Consider the following 20,682-nt stretch of genomic DNA (forward strand, 5'->3'; position numbering starts at 1 on the left):
GCTAGCTCTATATCATACTAATCCATTATAATCCCATTTCCGTGCTCTATCCCAGTACACCTTAATAATTTTCCTCTTCAATTGTTTATCTATTTGATGATTCTTCATTAGCCACTTGCAGTAATGCAGTCTATATTCTAACGTTGTGAAAAAAATTATTGTAACCTCCCCTTTATGCTAATTTTTTGCCCCTTTTTTACCAATTTATAAACTTGTGGAAACAATCTTTCACTTCTCTCTCAAACCCTTCCAATACTTTGAACATTTCTATTAGGTTGCACTTAACCTGGTCTGCTCTACTGACGGCAGTCCTACTTTTTTCCAAGTTTCTACTAACTATACCTGATCACTGGTATCATCCTTATAAATCTACATTGAATCTTTTCCGTGGCTCCAATAGTCTATCTATAATGGCTACCCAAAACTGCACACTGTACTCCAACTGTAATCTAACCAATGTCTTGTACAGATACATCACTTCCTTGCTTTTGTATTCAATTAACCTCTATCTAAAACCCTGAATCCAATTTACCCTTTGCATGGCATTTTGCATCTACAATCCTGCTTTTAAATGTTGTTTATCTGTACCCCGAGATCTGTCTGGTCCTCAATTTAATTGAGAATGTTAGGTTATTTTCCATTTTTCTTTTTCCCCCAAATGTATTGCTTCTCATTTATCTACATCGCACTGCACATTTGTGATATTTATCACATATCTGTCCACTCTTCTAACAACCACATTTTCGTGCAGTTTTCTGTATTGTTCTTCAGTATGCCATTCCTTATAATTTGATCTCAGTCTTCTATGCCTATGTCCAAATAATTTATGCCATAGTGAACAAAAAAGAGCCCCCAACAGGGCTGGAGTTACAGTCGAAGGATTGGGGAGGGAGGCGGGGGGGAATCAAAGTCTAGATTTGGCCGACTTGGCACAGCACAGCCATGACGACATCCTCCGATGCTGCACTGCCGTTTGCATCAAACTCAAAACCTCAACAGGATTGTGATTGTGAATTTAAAAGTTAAGTGAATAAAAATACTTGCAGTCAATTTTGGCTGAGTCCTGACCTCAAAGTGACTGGGGAGGGTCATGACACCCACCCCCACCTCGCCAGCTCCGCCACTGGGTCCCAACAGAGATATCTGGAGCACGCCACTAGCTACATCATGCCAATTAGGGAAATATCCAATTATTCATAGTGTCTGCTCAACCTATGCCACCACTTTTAACACCTGAGTCTTTAATGTCCACGTCTCCTGTGTGGCATTTATCAGATATCAGAAGCACTTCTTTCCTCAGGATAGCGTTGGGATTGTTCAAGATACGGTTGAAGTAGGGTATCAGAGGATTGAGCATAAATAAGCTCCATAGCCTTTTTGCCTCTTGGATTTCTCTTATGCAGTCTTTCAGTACTCTAGTTTAAAATCTGAATAACTTATACATAAAGCTTTGGCAATTGCATATAAAAATATTTGTTCATCAAGACCAAAGATGTCCCAAGATATCTGCTGTATTGGGCATTGCAAACTGCAAGACAGGCCTGTTCCGACATTGAATGGAATTGGGTATGCCGGGTGTTATATTGTGGTTTTTAATTTATTGGAACTCTCGATTCTTTCACACAATTTTTACTGCTTTACTCTAGCAAGATGTTCAGTAGTAGCTTTTAGTCAACACTCACTGTACCACTCGCTCTAGATCAATTCCCATTCACCAATAATGTCACAGTCCCAGGCTGGAGGTGTGCAAAGATCAATTTTGTAAGAACAAGAGGAGATAAGAGGAAGTTTTTTTTGTAAGGAAAAAAAGGAGATAAGATCTTGGGTAGAACATTTTTTTAAATCAAATTCAAGATTGTGAGACCAGAGGGAATTTCTCTTATGAAATGAACTGCCACCCTGTGCAGCCAACACTGGACTTGTAGGTTGTTTCAAAAGGAAGCTGGAAGAGGATATGTACTGATACGTGGTTTTACATCCATAATTTCCCACTTAATCATGAGCTTTTAATTTAGGCTGTGCTGACGCACCAGGTGGAAGCAGAGCACTTCCAACAGTGATGGAACAATGAGGGCACATGACACCCAAGTCTGCTCTCACTCACTTCCCAGCATACAGTTCAAGAATTCTCTAGAGTTTAGAAGGTTAAGGGTGATCTGATCGAAGTTTATAAGATATTAAGGGGAACAGATAGGATGGATAGAGAGAAACTATTTCTGCTGGTTGGGGATTCTAGGAGCAGGGGGCACAGTCTAAAAATTAGAGCCAGACCTTTCAGGAGTGAGATTAGAAAACATTTCTACGCACAAAGGGTGGTAGAAGTTTGGAACTCTCTTCCACAAATGGCAATTGATGCTAGCTCAATTGCTAAATTTAAATCTGAGATAGCTTTTTGGCAACCAAAGGTATTAAGGGATATAGGCCAAAGGCAGGTATATGGAGTTAGATCACGGATCAGCCATGATCCTATCAAATGGCGGAGCAGGCTCAAGGGGCTGAATGGCCTACTCCTGTTCCTATCAGAATGCTATATACAGAGGTGTACCAGCAGGTTATTTCAGACCTGTCAGTCAACATGACCTGATGTTGGAAGCCTCTAAATAAGTCACAGATCCAGTTCATTTCTATAAAAATGGGGTCAAGTCTTCCTCAATGCTCAGTGCATTTATCCAGTAAGTGGCTGAGCCATACCTACAAGATTGATCCAGATTCAATGCTTTACTAGCTGAGATAGTGGTAGGAATTGCTGCCATTAGCATCAGTGAAAAATTGCCAGGGTTTCTGGTCTTGATCACTATCCTGTGACTTTTCCTGGCGAGCCTCCCATCTACCACACTCCATAAGTTTGAGCACATCCAAAACTTTGCTGCCTGTATCCTAACTTGCACCGTCCCTTTCACCCATCATCCTTGTGCTTGCTGACCTACATTGGCTCCCAGTTGTGCAACGCCTCGATTTTAAAATTCTCATCCGTGTTCAAATTCCTCTATAGCCTCACGCCTCCCTATCTCAAACCGCCTCCAGCCCTATGAGATCTCTGCATTCCTCCAATTCTGGCCTCTTGCATATCCCCGATTTCCTTCGCTCCACCATTGGCAGCTGTGCCTTCAGCTGCCTAGGCCCTAAGCTCTGGAATTCCCTCCCTAGACCCCTCTACCTTTCTCTCCTCCTTTAAGTCACTCCTTAAAACCTACCTCTTTGACCAAGCTTTTGGTCACCTGTCCTAATGGCTGTAGCTCGGCATCAAATTTTGTTTGATAATGCTCCTGTGAAATGCCTTGGGATGTTTTACTTCATTAAAGGGGCTTTATAAATGCAAGTTATTGTTGTTTATTCTTGTAGACATCACAAGAGTACATGTTCAGCATTGGTTGATATTTTCTGCAGTTGAATAGCTGCTGACACACACGGTCACACTTGAACAAAGCCATTTAGCTGAAAGCAATCAACCCTCTTTGCCACATGGAACTGTACCACAGGAAGGAATCAGTCAAGAGAGAAGAAAATTGCGAAGTAAAGAGATTTTTTTTAAAAATTGCACTAAAAAGTGACTATTTTCCAACATCAATCCTATAAGAACTGATCAGCAGCTCATTCTCCTTGATAAGGATTGGTGGAATGGGGAAAATCTTTTGCCATCAGGAATTTTTAATTAATCATTTATTGCAGCGAGTCCAAGCTTTTGTCCTTGTGGGCCACATAGCTACGTACCATGGAGCCTCAGGGCCTACCTATAAAGTTTAAATCCAGGTTCCCATTAATCTGCATATTTCTAAACTTGAGGATACCAACAGATCCTGATGTTCTGATTTAGCATTAAGGCAGCAACACTAGAAACTGCCAAAAGCTCCAGGGGGACGAAATTCAAATAAGTCAAACCAGGGAAGCAGAAATATAAGTGCCTATAGGAGTGAGTTATCCGGGCTTCGAAGGCCAGATTGCTAGGGATTATAGACCACAGATTGGACACCCTGGTTTATTGAACTCTGTTGCAGCTCCTTGTTCTCTCCTTCCTCTTCACCATACTAGATTTTACTTGCTATCTGCACTAACAATGGCAAGTCAGGACAATTAAAGATAATCAATCAGTTTAAAACATAACCTTTAAAAGTATAGGGAAGGTGGTTAACAAAGGTGGTCACAGTTGATTTTTTTTCACTCCCTACCCCTGAATGCAGACTTAGAGATAAATTCACAATGTTGAAATTGTACTTAAACCTCTTCTGTCTGTTTTTTTTTTTGTAATTTTATTCCATTTTTCTGCACACTGAGGTGAGGGATGTCAGCATTTAGAAAAGCTACATATTCATGAAGAGGGGTAAAATTCCCTCTACTTTGTCTCAATTATTCCCAGGTTCAATACAGATTAGGGTAATGCTGACTTTAGAAGAAAAACCCCAAACAATACCAGTGTAATATCTCCATTACTCACATCAGCCACTCTTCAGATTGCCAATTTATTGCCAGATTACAGGTAGTTTTGTGTTATGACCTACACTTACTAGGAACTGGGTTGAAATTGATCACATCCATGAAATAGGACTCTTGCAGCTGGAAATGACTTTTATTCCAATAATCTGGAATAAAAGCAAAACCTTTTTAAATGCACAGCAGATTAATCATTTGAAACAGAAAGTAGGTCACTCAAAGATATGCAACTTATGAATGTTGTGGGCCTAAGCTAATTACAATGCTCTTTTACAATTAGCCAATCTAAGTCTGCACTGCGTCAAGGCACTTAAAGTGGCATTAGGACCCATGCTGCAAGGACATGGGAGATGCTAATGTTGAGGATTAAGATTTTATACTTTGAACCCAATGAGTGTCAAAGCACTCCAGGTCTGTATAAGCGGTATTGCAACATTGACCGCCACAGATTAAAGGATAATGCTCCTACACAGCCTCACCCAGCCCAATACCCAGATAAACTGGCCTGGGTTTTCTAATTATACTACTGACGGTAACACATTTAAAATGAATTGTATTGTTTTGAATTGTATTGCTTTGGAATGGTGATATTTACATTAAACCATGTATTCTAAAATTTTATGATTTAAGTATATTTTGAATTTTTTTTTTAAATGAATAGGTTAGTATTTGCATTACAATGGGAAAACTTTGTCAATGTGTGAATGTCCCCTTTAGGTGCTAACAAGTACATCCGTGCTGGTCAGTATTCCACGGTCTTTCAGGTACTTCATGATGTGTGGCCGCCTTCGCCAAGTTGCTTTGCGTCCGTATTCATGCTCTGGAGTGTCTTGCACCAAAACCTCCACAGACAGGGATTCTTCAGAAAAGTCATCTTTTAGACCAGAGCACCTGTCCAAGCAGTCCTGTGATCTACCATGGAAAGGAATCACATTGTGTCTGTCTGATGCCCTGTCCCTTAATCTAACAATATTTTTCCTCAAACTGCCAGGTGAAAGTAAGCAATCAATCGTGGGAGTGCTAACTTGTGGCAGGGTGAAAACCTCATCGGATGATTGAGCAAAGTTATCAGAAAGGGATATCTCCTTATCACCAGAGTCTGCACCAGTTTGGCCATTGATACAAAACAACGGAGGACTGATACTAGAGCTTTTCACAGAAGTACGAGGTATATTCCATCCTTTAGTTTTGACACAGTTAATTTTGCCAACCAAGGTGCCCTTTGCCACAGACCCCTGTCTGCATTTGAGCTTCTGGCACAATACATCTGAATTCTGAACTCTTCCAAAGGAAGCGTCAAGTCTACATCCTTGGTAAGTGCTTCCCATGAATGAAGTTTTATTTATTGGCAGTCTAGCTTGTCCATGGGTTCCAACTTTCTGACAGGTGCTAAGCTGGACTTTGTGGTTCTTCTTCTGAACAGGTAACTCATCACTGCCCAGAAAGGTCAAGGGGACAAAGTTAACGTGTGATTTTCTCACAGCTCCTGCTTTTGGTGCAGCACTCTGCTTCTTCTTGCAGTTCCTATGTTGTTGTGCTGCATTGCCAGATTTGTTAACATATTTGTGTTGTTCTCGTCTTGGTCCTTGAACTGTCGTGTCTGAAGGCTCAAACTGTGGCAACACCTGGAAGGGGAAAGGGAGGACATAATAGATGTCAGATTACACATGTAGCAGGACACAGATTCTACCTTCCCTCTCTCACAACAAAGGCACTATTTTACATTAATATCAATTAACAGAGGACAATGAACCACATAGTTGCATCTTAATCCAGGAGAATAAACTGTGGATGATTGATTAACTCTAAAGTGTTGCTGCTTTGAAACACATCGCACAGTAAATCTTCAAATATACTGCTTTGGAACATGAATTTTAAGGAGGAAAATGTAGTAATTGCTTACATTCTATTGTCCATGTGCAATACACCCCCACTACTTTAGAACTTATTTTTTGAAAGGCAAAACAATTTACAATATTTTTTCCACTAAATACAGGTATGGGTAGTATAGGAGCAAGTTTCTTCACAGAGAAAAATTGACAATGTGGATCTAACCACAAAGTCACATAAGTTGAGTACTACGAGCATGTGCCAATCAGAATGCTCTTTCACAATCTGACAATCCAAGTCTACACTGTCAAGGCATTTAAAGTCGCATTGGGGATCATACTCTGTTGTGGTGGGGGAATGTTAATGTATTCTTATACTAAAAAGACTGAGCAGTACAGAAAATAACACACCCAAGTGAACGAAGACCTCTGGTCAACAGGCACGCAGGATGCCTGGCGGGGGTTTACCGCAGATGGTAGAGACAACACTCGCATGCACTTTTCTCCCTTATGTGGACTTTCCAGGAACAGCAGAGGTGGCTTCTTGGATTGGCTGGGCTTCTTCTTGCGGGGCATCAAACATCCAACATCTTGGCCTTGGTATTCATAGGAATAGAATTTTTTAAAATTTCATTAAGAAAATAATAAACTGGGTTTCCTGCGATAGCACTGGGTAAATGCACTGAAACATATAGATCAAGATGGCCCCAGTTTTGATCCCCCATCTCTGCTGAATTAGCAGATTTCAACCAATGGAGATGCTACCATTTTTGGGAGGGATGGGTGTGCCTGATCATAATCCATGGAGGACAGACACAATTGGAGGACAGAGGTGAGGTCGGCCACCTTCAAGCCGGGAGCAGAAAAAGAAAAATGCGTTCTTTTATTAAGGTGCAATTAATGGAACCTTTAAAGGCAACACTACAAGAAATGTAACTCCTGCCAGTCAAATTGCACCCAACATCAAGGAAGATGACAAATGCTTTGCTTTTTTCCAGGACCTAACAATGTAAAATTTTAGTCCTTGGCATTCCATGCAATAATATCCCTCCCTCTATTGGCAGAGAAGTACTGCTGCAGTTCCATTTTTTTTTTAAATACATACACACGAGGTGCTTTACCCCTGAACATAGGAACAGGAGTAGGCCATTTAGCCCCTCAAGCCTGTTCCGCCATTCAATAAGATCATGACTGATCTGTAACCTAACTCCATAAACCCGCCGTAGCCCTATCTCACTTAATACCTTTGGTTAACAAAAATCGATCAATCTCAGATTTAAAATTAACAATTGAGCTAGCATCAACTGCCGTTTGCGTAAGTTCCAAACTTCTACCACCCTTTGCACGTAGAAGTATTTCCTAACTTCACTCCTGGCTCTAATTTTTAAAGAGTATGTCCCCTAGTCCTAAACTCCCCAACCAGCGGAAATAGTTTCTCTCTATTTACCCTATCAGTTCCCCTTAATATCTTGAAAACTTTGATCAAATCACCCCCTAATCTTCTAAATTCCAGGGAATACATCCCTAATTTGTGTAATCTCTCCTTGTAATTTAACCCTTGGACTCCAGGTATCATTCTAGTAAATCTACATTGCACTCCCTCCAAGGCCAATATAACCTTCCTAAGCTACAGTGCCCAGAACTGACCACGGTTCTCCAGGTGTGGTCTAACAAGGGTTTTGTCTAGCTGTAGCATAACTTCTACCCTCTTGTATTCTAGTCTGAGATATAAAGGCCATCATTCCATTAGCCTTTTTGATGGACCCCTAAGTCTCTTTGGACTGTCACTGTCTCGAGCTTTTCACCATTTAAAAAGTACTCTGATCTTTCCTTTTTAGGTCCAAAGTGGATGGCCTCACACTTGCCTACATTGAAATCCATTGGCCACAGTTTTGTCCATTCACGTAATCTATTAATATCTCTCTAATTTTATGCTTCCACCTACACTGCTTACAATACTCCTATCTTTGTGTCATCAGCAAACTTAGATATATGGCTCTCTATCCCAACATCTAAGTCATTAATAAATATGATGAATAGTTGAGGCCTCAACACAGATCCCTGTGGGACACCATTAGTCACATCCTGCCAATTTGAGTACCTGCCCATTATCCCTACTCTGTCTCCTGCCGCTCAGACAATTTCCTAACCAGGTCAATAATTTGCCCTCAATTTCATGAACTTCAACTTTAGCTAACAGTCTCTTATGAGGGACTTGATCAAATGGCTTCTGGAAGAACAGGCTACACACAATATAGGATGTATATAATGTACACAGTATTGAAATAATGTGACCCACTTTCACAGCAGCTCTCCATGCCAGACAGAATTGACAAAATCCTGAATGCACAGCCTGCTTTAATAAGACCATAAGAGATAGGAGCAGGAGTAGGCCATTCGGCCCCTCGAGCCTGCTCCACCATTTAATGAGATCATGGCTGATCTGATTTTTACCTCAACTCCACTTTCCCGCCCTTTCCCCATATCCTTTGACTCCATTGCTGATCAAAAATTTGTCTAACTCAGCCTTGAATGTATTCAATGACGCAGCCTCTACAGCTTTTTGGGGTAAAGAATTCCAAAGATTCACGACCCTCTGGGAGAAGAAATTCCTCCTTATTTCCGTCTTAAACGGGTGACCCCTTATTCTGAGACTATGCCTCCTCGTTTTAGATTCCCCCATGAGGGGTAACATCCTCTCAGCATCTACCCTATAGAGTCCCCTCAGAATCTTGTATGTTTCAATAAGATCTCCTCTCATTCTTCTAAACTCCAATGAGTATAGACTCAACCTGTTCAATCTTTCCTCATAAGACAACCCTTCCATACCCAGAATCAACCTAGTGAACCTTCTCTGAACTGCCTCCAATGCAAGTATGTCCTTCCTTAAATAAGGGCACCAGAACTGTACACAGCACTCCAGGTGTGGTCTCACCAGCACCCTGTACAGTTGTAGCATAGTGGTTATGTTACTGGACTAGTAATCCAGAGGCCTGGACTAAAATCCAGAGTCATGACTTCAAATCCCGCCACGGCAGCTGGTGAATTTAAATTTAATTAATTAAATTCAATTAATGAAATAAAAATCTGGAATTAAAATACTAGTATCAGTAATGGTGGCCATGAAACTACCGGATTGTTGTAAAAACCCATCTGGTTCACTAATGTCCTTTAGGGAAGGAAACCTGCCGTCCTTACCCGGTCTGGCCGATATGTGACTCCAGACCCACAGCAATGTGGTTGATTCTTAATTGCCCTCTGAAATGGCCCAGCAAGCCACTCAGTTGTAAAATCTCGCTACGAAAAGTCAGAAGAAGAATAAAACCGGACAGACCACCCGGCATCGGACCACTAGGCACCGGACACGACAACGGCAAAAAAACACCAAGCCCAGTCGACCCTGCAAGGTCCTCCTTACTAACATCTGGGGACTTGTACCAAAATTGGGAGAGCTGTCCCACAGACTAGTCAAGCAACAGCCTGACATAGCCATACTCACAGAATCATACCTTTCAGCCAACGTCCCAGACTCTTCCATCACCATCCCTGGGTATGTCCTGTCCCACCGGCAGGACAGACCCACCAGAGGTGGCGGTACAGTGATATACAGTCAGGAGGGAGTGGCCCTGGGAGTCCTCAACATTGACTCTGGACCCCATGAAATCTCATGGCATCAGGTCAAACATGGGCAAGGAAACCTCCTGCTGATTACCACCTACCGTCCTCCCTCAGCTGATGAATCAGTCCTCCTCCATGTCGAGCACCACTTGGAGGAAGCACTGAGGGTAGCAAGGGCACAAAATGTACTCTGGGTTCGGGACTTCAATGTTCATCACCAAGAGTGGCTCGGTAGCACCACTACTGACCGAGCTGGCAGAGTCCTGAAGGACATAGCTGCTAGACTGGGCCTGCGGCAGGTGGTGAGCGAACCAACACGAGGGAAAAACTTACTTGACCTCGTCCTCACCAATCTACCTGTCGCAGTTGCATCTGTCCATGACAGTATTGGTAGGAGTGACCACCGCACAGTCCTTGTGGAGATGAAGTCCCGTCTTCGCACTGAGGACACCATCCAACGTGTTGTGTGGCACTACCACCGTGCTAAATGGGATAGATTCAGAACAGATCTAGCAGCACAAAACTGGGCATCCATGAGGCGCTGTGGGCCATCAGCAGCAGCAGAATTGTATTCCAGCACAATCTGTAACCTCATGGCCCGGCATATTCCTCACTCTACCATTACCAACAAGCCAGGGGATCAACCCTGGTTCAATGAGGAGTGTAGAAGAGCATGCCAGGAGCAGCACCAGGCGTACCTAAAAATGAGGTACCAACCTGGTGAAGCTACAACTCAGGATTACATGCATGCTAAACAGCGGAAGCAACATGCTATAGACAGAGCTAAGCGATTCCACAACCAACGGATCAGATCAAAGCTCTGCAGTCCTGCCACATCCAGTCGTGAATGGTGGTGGACAATTAAACAACTAACGGGAGGAGGAGGCTCTGCAAACATCCCCATTCTCAATGATGGCGGAGTCCAGCACGTGAGTGCAAAAGACAAGGCTGAAGCGTTTGCAACCATCTTCAGCCAGAAGTGCCGAGTGGATGATCCATCTCAGCCTCCTCCCAATATCCCCACCATCACGGAAGCCAGTCTTCGGCCAATTCGATTCACTCCACGTGATATCAAGAAACGGCTGAGTGCACTGGATACAGCAAAGGCTATGGGCCCCGACAACATCCCAGCTGTAGTGCTGAAGACTTGTGCTCCAGAACTAGCTGCGCCTCTAGCCAAGCTGTTTCAGTACAGCTACAACACTGGCATCTACCCGACAATGTGGAAAATTGCCCAGGTATGTCCTGTCCACAAAAAGCAGGACAAATCCAATCCGGCCAATTACCGCCCCATCAGTCTACTCTCAATCATCAGCAAAGTGATGGACGGTGTTGTCGACAGTGCTATCAAGCGGCACTTACTCACCAATAACCTGCTCACCGATGCTCAGTTTGGGTTCCGCCAGGACCACTCAGCTCCAGACCTCATTACAGCCTTGGTCCAAACATGGACAAAAGAGCTGAATTCCAGAGGTGAGGTGAGAGTGACTGCCCTTGACATCAAGGCAGCATTTGACCGAGTGTGGCACCAAGGAGCCCTAGTAAAATTGAAGTCCATGGGAATCAGGGGGAAAACTCTCCAGTGGCTGGAGTCATACCTAGCACAAAGGAAGATGGTAGTGGTTGTTGGAGGCCAATCATCTCAGCCCCAGGGCATTGCTGCAGGAGTTCCTCAGGGCAGTGTCCTAGGCCCAACCATCTTCAGCTGCTTCATCAATGACCTTCCCTCCATCATAAGGTCAGAAATGGGGATGTTCGCTGATGACTGCACAGTGTTCAGTTCCATTCGCAACCCCTCAGATAATGAAGCAGTCCGAGCCCGCATGCAGCAAGACCTGGACAACATCCAGGCTTGGGCTCATAAGTGGCAAGTAACATTCGCGCCAGATAAGTGCCAGGCAATGACCATCTCCAACAAGAGAGTCTCTAACCACCTCCCCTTGACATTCAATGGCATTACCATCGCCGAATCCCCCACCATCAACATCCTGGGGGTCACCATTGACCAGAAACTGAACTGGACCAGCCATATAAATACTGTGGCTACGAGAGCAGGTCAGAGGCTGGGTATTCTGCGGCGAGTGACTCACCTCCTGACTCCCCAAAGCCTTTCCACCATCTACAAGGCACAAGTCAGGAGTGTGATGGAATACTCTCCACTTGCCTGGATGAGTGCAGCTCCAACAACACTCAAGAAGCTCGACACCATCCAAGATAAAGCAGCCCGCTTGATTGGCACCCCATCCACCACCCTAAACATTCACTCCCTTCACCACCGGCGCACTGTGGCTGCAGTGTGCACCATCCACAGGATGCACTGCAGCAACTCGCCAAGGCTTCTTCGACAGCACCTCCCAAACCCGCGACCTCTACCACCTAGAAGGACAAGAGCAGCAGGCGCATGGGAACAACACCACCTGCACGTTCCCCTCCAAGTCACACACCATCCCGACTTGGAAATATATCGCCGTTCCTTCATCGTCGCTGGGTCAAAATCCTGGAACTCCCTTCCTAACAGCACTGTGGGAGAACCGTCACCACACGGACTGCAGCGGTTCAAGAAGGCGGCTCACCACCACCTTCTCGAGGGCAATTAGGGATGGGCAATAAATGCTGGCCTCGTCAGCGACGCCCACATCCCATGAACGAAAAAAAAAGCATGACTTCCCTGCTTTTATACTCCATCCCCCTAGAAATAAAGGCCAATATTCTGTTTGCCTTACAGATTACCTGCTGCATCTGTATGTTGACTTTTTGTGTTTCATGTACGAGGACACCCAGATCCCTCTGTACCACAACATTTTGTAGTATTTCTCCATTCAAATAATATTTTGCTTTTTTTTTGCTCCCAAATTGGATGATTTCACATTTTCCCACATTATATTCCATCTGCCAAATTTTTGCCCATTCGCTTAACCTGTCACTTGCAGACTGTGTCCTCCTCGCAACTTGCTTTTCCACCTATCTTTGTATCATCAGCAAATTTGGCCACAAGACACTCTGTTCCTTCATCCAAGTCATTGATACATAATTGTAAATAGTTGAGGCCCCAGCAGCACCACACTAGTTACAGATTGCCATTTTGAAAATGACCCTTTTATCCTGACTGTTTTCTGTTAGTTAGCCAATCCTCTATCCATGCCAGAACACCATGAGCTCTTATCTTGTGCAGGATTCTTTTATGTGGCACCTTATCGAATGCCTTTTGGAAATCCAAATATACTGCATCCATTGGTTCCCCTTTATCCACCCTGCCCGTTAATTCCTCAAAGAACTCTAATAAATTTGTCAGACATGATTTCCCCTTCATAAAACCATGCTGACTCTCCTTGATTGTATTATGAGTCTCCAAATGTCCTGCTACTACTTCCTTAATAATGGATTCTAGCATTTTCCCAATGACAGATGTTAGGCTAACTGGTTTCCTCCTATAGTTACCTGCTTTCTGTCTCACTCCCTTCTTGAATAGGGGTGTTACGTTTGCGGTTTTCCAATCCGCTGGGACCTTTCCAGAATCTAGTGAATTCTGGAAGATTACAACCAATGCATCCACTATCTCTGTAGCCACTTCCTTTAAGACCTTGGATGCAAGCCATCAAGTCCAGGGGACTTGTCAGCCTTTAGACCCATTAGTTTACCTAGTACTTTTTCTCTAGTGATAGTTTTTAGTTCCTCCCTCCCCTTTGCCCCTTGATTTTCTACTATTATTGGTATATTAGTGTCTTCTACTGTGAAGACAGATACAAAATATCTGTTCAATTCCTCTGCCATTTCCTTGTTTTCCATTATTATTTCCCCAGTCTCATCCTCTAAGGGACCAATGTTTACTTTAGCTACCCTCTTCCTTTTTATATACTTGAAGAAGCTTTTACTGTCAGTTTTTATATTTCTTGCTAGTTTACTCTCAATTTATTTTCTCTCTATTATTCTGTTAGTTATCCTTTGCTGGTTTTTAAAGTTTTCCCAATCTTCAGGCTTACCAGTAATCTTTGCCATGTTGTATGCTTTTTCTTTTAACCTGATACCATCCTTGACTTCCTTAGTTAGCCATGGTTGGTGGAGTCTTTCCTCCTCACAGGGATATATTTTTGTTGCAAGTCATAAAATATCTTTTTAAATGTTTGCCACTGCTTATCCACCATCATACCATCTAATCTGTTTACCTAGTTCACTTTAGCCAATTCCTCCCTCATTCCTTTATAATTGCCCTTATTTAAGTTTAAGTTTAATACAGTAGTTTCAGACTCAAGATCCTCGCTCTCAAACTGGATGCGAAATTCTATCATGTTATGATCACTGCTTCCCAAGGGATCCTTTACTTTGAGATCATTGATTAATCCTGTTTCATTACCCATTACCAGACCCAAAATGGCCTGTTCCCTGGTTAGTTCCCCGACATACTGGTCTAAGAAACAATCCCTAATACACTATGAACTGCACACCATAGTCCAAAAAAGGACTTACTAACATTTGAATCTAATTGTTTAAAGTAGGGCTAGATAAAAAATTGGATTTATGTAGCACCTCATCACATCTCTTAGAAATGTCTCAATAAGTTTTACATATAATTAATTACTTTGAAGTGCACTGACTATTTTGCAGCCATCTGCACATAGTAGGATCCCACCAACAGCAACAAGATGAATGATCAGCAAAAACTGATTAATTAGTGATTGTCGAGGGATGACTGTTGGCCAGGACATTGGGAGAACTCCCTGCTCTTATGTCTTAATTAACCCTAAGGACAGACTAGCAGTGAGAGGTGCTAGTAGTCCTGAGGCAGATCTGCTTCTCCTTTTTCCGATCTCGAGTACAACTTTCATTATAACTTTTGACCACATAAAGCCAGTATAAGTTGGTTATTTTTGGGGTGACAGTACTCAGTTTAGGATTTATTTTTGGGTCACTATTGTATAAGATCAACAGACAGATATGGATTTAAGGAATAATCCAAAGGGCTTTGCCTGAGGGCAGTGGTTGCATCACATATCAGAATGAGTTTAAGTTCTTATAGTACTTTCCACTTCTCCAGTGATGTCAGAGATTCATTGTTAAAACACACATTCTCAATTAAACAAGACAATTGACACCACTGTTAAAGGAATGATTCAGAAAACGATCATACAAAGCCTAAACGCTTGAACACAGTCACTTTCTTATTGAAATATTCAAGTTTTTGTTTACCTGTTTTAAATTAGTATGTGTCTTCTCAACAACTCTGAGGTATCCCACTGGATGGCGCCATTGACATCTTCCCAGCTGATATTCTAAGCAATTTGCATCAAATTGAGAAGAGATGAAGGAACAACACTTATCACAATGCCCCAAGCTCTGAATTTAACACTACTCCATTATAATAAATGAACTTTAAGGATACGCTACCACCCAGTTTACGGTTCACAAATCTTTCAGGAGACCACACAAACTCAAGTGGTGCAACGAGCTATGCTCTACTAACCTATTCCTGTTTAACGATGCAACTCTCACTCCCTGAACGCACTATGCCAAACTGTTGCAGGTTGGGCAACTCATTTCTATGTATACAGTTTAATGTTATTTTGTTTTTGCCTGGGTTATGCTATATCATAAAGCTTAGTGCTGTGCTGTTCCTAACTCAGCTGCCCTCGTCCTGGCTATGCTATTCCAGGATGAGCCAGGCATGTTAGATTAATATGTTACACCTCATTGTAATACATTGCAACCTATGCATTATCTATGGAATACATTCCAGCTAAAATTACAACGTTAAACAGTCTTATACAGTACAGAACTATCTTGATTGCATGAACCCCCACCCTGTAACCAACCTGTGCTCTTCCTGTCTCAGTCGCAGTGTGCTGGCCTGTGCAATAAGCCAGGCTGTGATTGACCGCTGTCGTTCCTGTTTCGTGGCCCCAGCTGTACGGTCTCTGGGTGTTGTTCTCCCGGGGTGCCAGTTTCCAGGTCCTGGGAGGTGCTATTACATACCATCCCTGGTTCAACCATGCAACAATAAGCCCAGCTCTCTATCCCAGGCTGTACTTGCTCTAATCGACCGGTGCTGTTCCCCTCCTGTGAACCCACCCCACTCTCCCAACCCGCCACCGACCGGCCGCTTCCTATTGGCCCACGCCGCGTTCTGACGTCTCAACGAACCTGCTGCTTTGAGCTCGCCCATTGGTCACTTGCACCCCACCTGACCCGCACAGCCCTATTCGATTGGTCCGCGGTGACAGAACGCTGGAAATTCAAAAAAAAATCGAACTGGTTACAAACTGTAACAAAAAAAAATCAGCGGGGATCCCGGGGCCCGGCCAGAGAGAGAGAGAGAGGGGGAGAGTGAGTGAACTCCCGGGGCCCGGCCAGAGAGAGAGAGAGAGGGGGAGAGTGAGTGAACTCCCGGGGCCCGGCCAGAGAGAGAGAGAGGGGGAGAGTGAGTGAACTCCCGGGGCCCGGCCAGAGAGAGAGAGAGAGGGGGAGAGTGAGTGAACTCCCGGGGCCCGGTCAGAGAGAGAGAGGGAGAGGGGGAGAGTGAGTGAACTCCCGGGGCCCGGCCAGAGAGAGAGAGAGGGAGAGGGGGAGAGTGAACACCCGGGGCCCGGTCAGAGAGAGAGAGAGAGGGGGAGAGTGAACACCCGGGGCCCGGTCAGAGAGAGAGGGGGAGAGTGAACACCCGGGGCCCGGTCAGAGAGAGAGAGAGAGGGGGAGAGTGAGTGAACTCCCGGGGCCCGGTCAGAGAGAGAGGGAGAGGGAGAGGGAGAGGGGGAGAGTGAACACCCGGGGCCCGGTCAGAGAGAGAGAGAGAGAGGGGGGGAGAGTGAGTGAACTCCCGGGGCCCGGTCAGAGAGAGGGGGAGAGAGTGAGTGAGTGAGTGAACTCCCGGGGCCCGGTCAGAGAGGGAAAGAGAGGGGGAGAGTGAGTGAACTCCCGGGGCCCGGTCAGAGAGAGAGAGAGAGAGGGGGAGAGTGAGTGAACTCCCGGGGCCCGGTCAGAGAGAGGGGGAGAGAGTGAGTGAGTGAGTGAACTCCCGGGGCCCGGTCAGAGAGGGAAAGAGAGAGGGGGAGAGTGAGTGAACTCCCGGGGCCCGGCCAGAGAGGGGGGGGGGGGAAGAGAGTGAGTGAACTCCCGGGGCCCGGCCAGAGAGAGAGAGAGGGGGAGAGAGAGAGAACACCCGGGGCCCGGCCAGAGAGAGAGGGGGAGAGAGTGAGTGAACACCCGGGGCCCGGCCAGAGGGAGAGAGAGGAACCGGGGACATCAACCCACCGAGGGCCGGCGGAGAGCGAATCCACACGGGAGGGTCCGGCTGGGGCATTGAAATCCCTTCTGAGGAGAGCCCGGGGCGGCAATCGGGGGACAAGTGAGCGGGGCGGAGCTGGATCCGGTGCGGTCCGCTCTGACCCGGTAATATGCAGGTGAGTGAGGGACTGTGTGTACCCGCGGCCAGGCGGCGATCTGATGACCTTCCCGGGATCCGGTAAGTAACCGACCGACCGACCTCCCCTCCCCCCGATTCACGTTAGCTTCAGGGTAATAAAAAAACTGTAACAACGGTCCCGGGTTCCAGAGCCGGGTGTCAGCCGGGAGCCTCGCCCGCCATTCAGCGCTGCCGCCGTTACCTGTGATGCTTGTCTGCCCCCGGCGCACACCTGGCCCTCGGGCTGGGCGAAGTGTCAGCCGCGGAAGCTGCTGCTGCGAGGAACCATCTTATTGTCACCTAAAGTGTACTGAATTGTCGCTTGATCTGTCAGGAATCTGTCCATTGAAGTTAGTGAGAGACCATCAGGAGTTCACAGGCCTGCCCAAAGTCCAACCCATCCAGGCCATATCCTGTCCCACACAAAGTTCACATATAACTTTACTGAGTTGGGGCTAATTGTATTAGTGGTGCCTTCCTCTCGGGGAGGGCCCCTGTAGAATATAATTATTTTGCTGGAGGCATTGGGTAAAACTCGGTGTCACTTTATTGACCCTTTCAAAAGAGTCCCACACAAAGTTCCGGACATTAATCACTCCCTGTCTTTACTGATCTCCACTGGTTTCCTACCACTCAGTATATCAACTTCAGAATCCTCATTCTCATTTTTAAACCCTCCCATGGCCTTTCCCATCAACCTTATGCAATCTTTAACTTCCCTTTGTCGCAGCCTTCCTGCTGTCTCTGGTCCTTTGTGCATTTCCATCCTCCCAGCTCCACTTCACCATCAGTGGATCCTGCACTCTGGAATTATCTTCCTGAATCTCCATCCTGTCACCAATTTCTCCATTTTCAAAAACGGCCTCAAAGGCTACATAATTTGATAATAGGTTTGGTCACCTCCCCTAATTTTTTCTCTTACTTTGCCCAACAGTCCTGTAAAGCTTTGGACAGTTCCTTACTTGTCTGATGGTAAACCTTTTAAAAAATCTATTGATGATGGGAGTGAACAGTGTACCGACTTAGTTTGCTGAATTGTCAGCACTTTGATAATAGAACTTTGGAAGTTTACAGCACAGAAGGAGGCCATTCAGCTCATCGTGACTGTGCTGACTCTTTGCTAAAGCAATCCAGAATGAATCCAACTTCTCATTCTCTCATAGTCCTTTCTGTATCTTTCTCTGCTTCAAATATTTGTCCAATGTTCCCTTTAAACATGCAGTGATCTCTGCCTCAATGGCTCCTAACTGCGCTGCTTAATTTCTTCGCGAGATCACTGATTTCCCCAACCAGAGGAAATAGTCTTTCCCTATTTCCATAATTTTTAAAATTAATTTTTAATTAAATCTTCTCTTGGCCTTCTCTGTTCCAGTGGAAATAGTCCCAGTTACTCAAGTCTCTCCTCATAACTATAGTTTCCCATCCCTGGAATCATCCTGATTTACCTGCACTGTATACTTTCTATGACTTTAATATTCTTTCTGTAATAGGGTCCCAATGCTATTCTCAACTGTGGCCTAACCAATGTTTTAGATAACTTCATCATTATTTATTTAGTCTTGTACTCTAGCTCCTTATTTAATATACAGAATGATGGGTCAGGTGCTATGGGAGCCCTTGGTCCATATCTTTAGTAGCTCGCTGGAGTCTGGGACTGTTCTCTCAGACTGGAGGGAGGCTAACGTAGCTCCAATCTTTAAAAAAGGGGGATACGGCAGATCCGGATACCTATCGGCCCATTAGCTTGACGTCAATATTAGGGAAGATGCTTGAGGGAATCATTAAGGATGCACTATATGACTACTTAGACAAAGAAAGTCATACCCGTGACACCCAACACGGCTTCCGAAGAAGGAGATCCTATCTCATCAATTTGATTGTATTTTTTGAGAGTCACTAGGATACCTGATGAAGGAAACCCGGTGGATATTGTCTGCCTGGACTTTCAGAAAGCTTTTGATTGAGGTGTTCAAGATTGTGAGGGGCCTAGATAGAGTGGATAGGAAGGACCTATTTCCCTTAGCGGAGGGGTCAATAACCAGGAGGCATAGATTTAAAGTGATTGGTAGAAGGATTAGAGTGGAAATGAGGAAACATTTTTTCACCCAGAGGGTGGTGGGTGTCTGGAACTCACTGCCTGAGATGGTGGTAGAGGCAGAAACCCTCAACTCATTTTGAAAATATCTGGATGTGCACCTGAAGAGCCGTGACCTGCAGGGAAGTGAGATTAGGCTGGGTGGCTCGTTTCTCAGCTGGCGTGGACACGATGGACCGAATGGCCTTCTAACATTCTATGAGTAATTAATTTAATAGTTGGCGTTTGATTCTGCCCGTCATTTGTTACCTTTATTTCAGACTAAGTGGAGAGTTTCTAATTGTATTATAACGTTGCAGGCACTGTGCGGTGTATTATTGAAGAAGCTCTTGTTGCAATAATAATGAAGGCCAGTCCAAGGAGGCCTTTGATTCTGAAACGGAGGAAACGCCCCCTGACCTTCAGTAATCCGGTGGATATAAAGGAAAATGCTGGCGAGGACAAGACTGATGGGAGCAAATGCAAAACTGTGTCTAGAGGTTTTGACACATCCAGTGCCTGCCCAAGGAAAGATGGATTGGAAAGCTCAGAAAAGGACATAGCCATCGAGACTCAAAAATTTCCAGAGGGGATTCGGATTGTAAACCACCCATCAATGCCCAACACCCAAGTTGTGTTGATTCCAAGAAATGCTGATCTTCAAAGCATCATAGCAGCACTCACGGCAAAGGGAAAGGAGAGTGGCTCCAATGGGCCCAAGAAATTTATTCTTTTGAGCGGTAATGCAACTTCCTCCTCTCGCCAAAGCCAGTCTTTGAGAAGTAATGATCTTTGCGCAACACAGGGAGGTTTTCCTACACTTCTGGAAAGCGACCAAAAGTCTATGGAGTTACAGGAAGAACCAAGCTTAAAAGTTGCTACCCCAAGTGGCAAAGTGGCAGTAGTGGACTCTGCAAACAGTATCATCATCAAAAAGGAGGAGGCTCTCTCAGTGCATGCCTCTGAAACACTGGTGCCTTCAGCTCTGTACGACCAAGAGACTGGTACAGGTAAGAAAGAGTCCTTTGTGAGATAACAGTACTACAGAGGGAGACTAGCCAGAAATTACATCTTGTGAAGAAGTTGGAACACAGATTTAAGTTTTTCAGTAAGACTCTTCCTCTGGTAAAGAGCCTCGCTGGAAACATTAACCTATATTTCTCTTTCAGAGGCTGACTCGCCTCATTTATTGTCAAATTTTCTGTTTTTATTTCAGATTTTGAACATTTGCAGTTTTTCTTTTTATCTCTACCATTATGAAGGAATTACAGTGTGTGCAAACTTTTTGCAGTAAATTAGATTATTACTCAAACTTTCAGCGACTATCACAATTATTAATG

At 44.6% G+C, this 20,682-nt stretch overlaps 2 protein-coding genes across 3 annotated transcripts in view; one reads left to right on the forward strand and one right to left on the reverse strand.

Moving 5' to 3' along the window:
* Positions 1-3,211: 3,211 nt before the first annotated feature.
* On the reverse strand, positions 3,212-16,095 carry rhno1 (RAD9-HUS1-RAD1 interacting nuclear orphan 1). 2 transcript variants are annotated; one of them, XM_068000080.1, is made up of 4 exons: positions 16,011-16,095; positions 15,060-15,142; positions 6,669-6,853; positions 3,212-6,053 (listed from the first exon to the last, which is right to left on the reverse strand). In XM_068000080.1, exons 3-4 carry the CDS (start codon positions 6,831-6,833, stop codon positions 5,142-5,144), a joined length of 1,077 nt encoding a protein of 358 aa, XP_067856181.1. In that variant the 5' UTR covers positions 6,834-6,853; positions 15,060-15,142; positions 16,011-16,095; the 3' UTR covers positions 3,212-5,141. The 2 variants fall into 2 exon arrangements, with proteins under 2 accessions (XP_067856181.1, XP_067856180.1); XM_068000079.1 differs by lacking the exon at positions 16,011-16,095 and adding an exon at positions 15,683-15,924.
* Positions 16,096-17,106: 1,011 nt separating this feature from the next.
* Positions 17,107-20,682, forward strand: part of foxm1 (forkhead box M1) — a 31,611-nt gene continuing 28,035 nt past the window's right edge. The window contains exons 1-2 of the mRNA XM_068000081.1: positions 17,107-17,328; positions 19,663-20,352. Coding sequence (XP_067856182.1) covers positions 17,310-17,328; positions 19,663-20,352 — 709 coding nt within the window. The 5' untranslated portion in view covers positions 17,107-17,309. The remainder of the gene's footprint in view (positions 17,329-19,662; positions 20,353-20,682) is intronic.

Source organism: Heptranchias perlo, chromosome 18, assembly GCF_035084215.1.
Source record: "Heptranchias perlo isolate sHepPer1 chromosome 18, sHepPer1.hap1, whole genome shotgun sequence".
NCBI lineage: Eukaryota > Metazoa > Chordata > Chondrichthyes > Hexanchiformes > Hexanchidae > Heptranchias > Heptranchias perlo.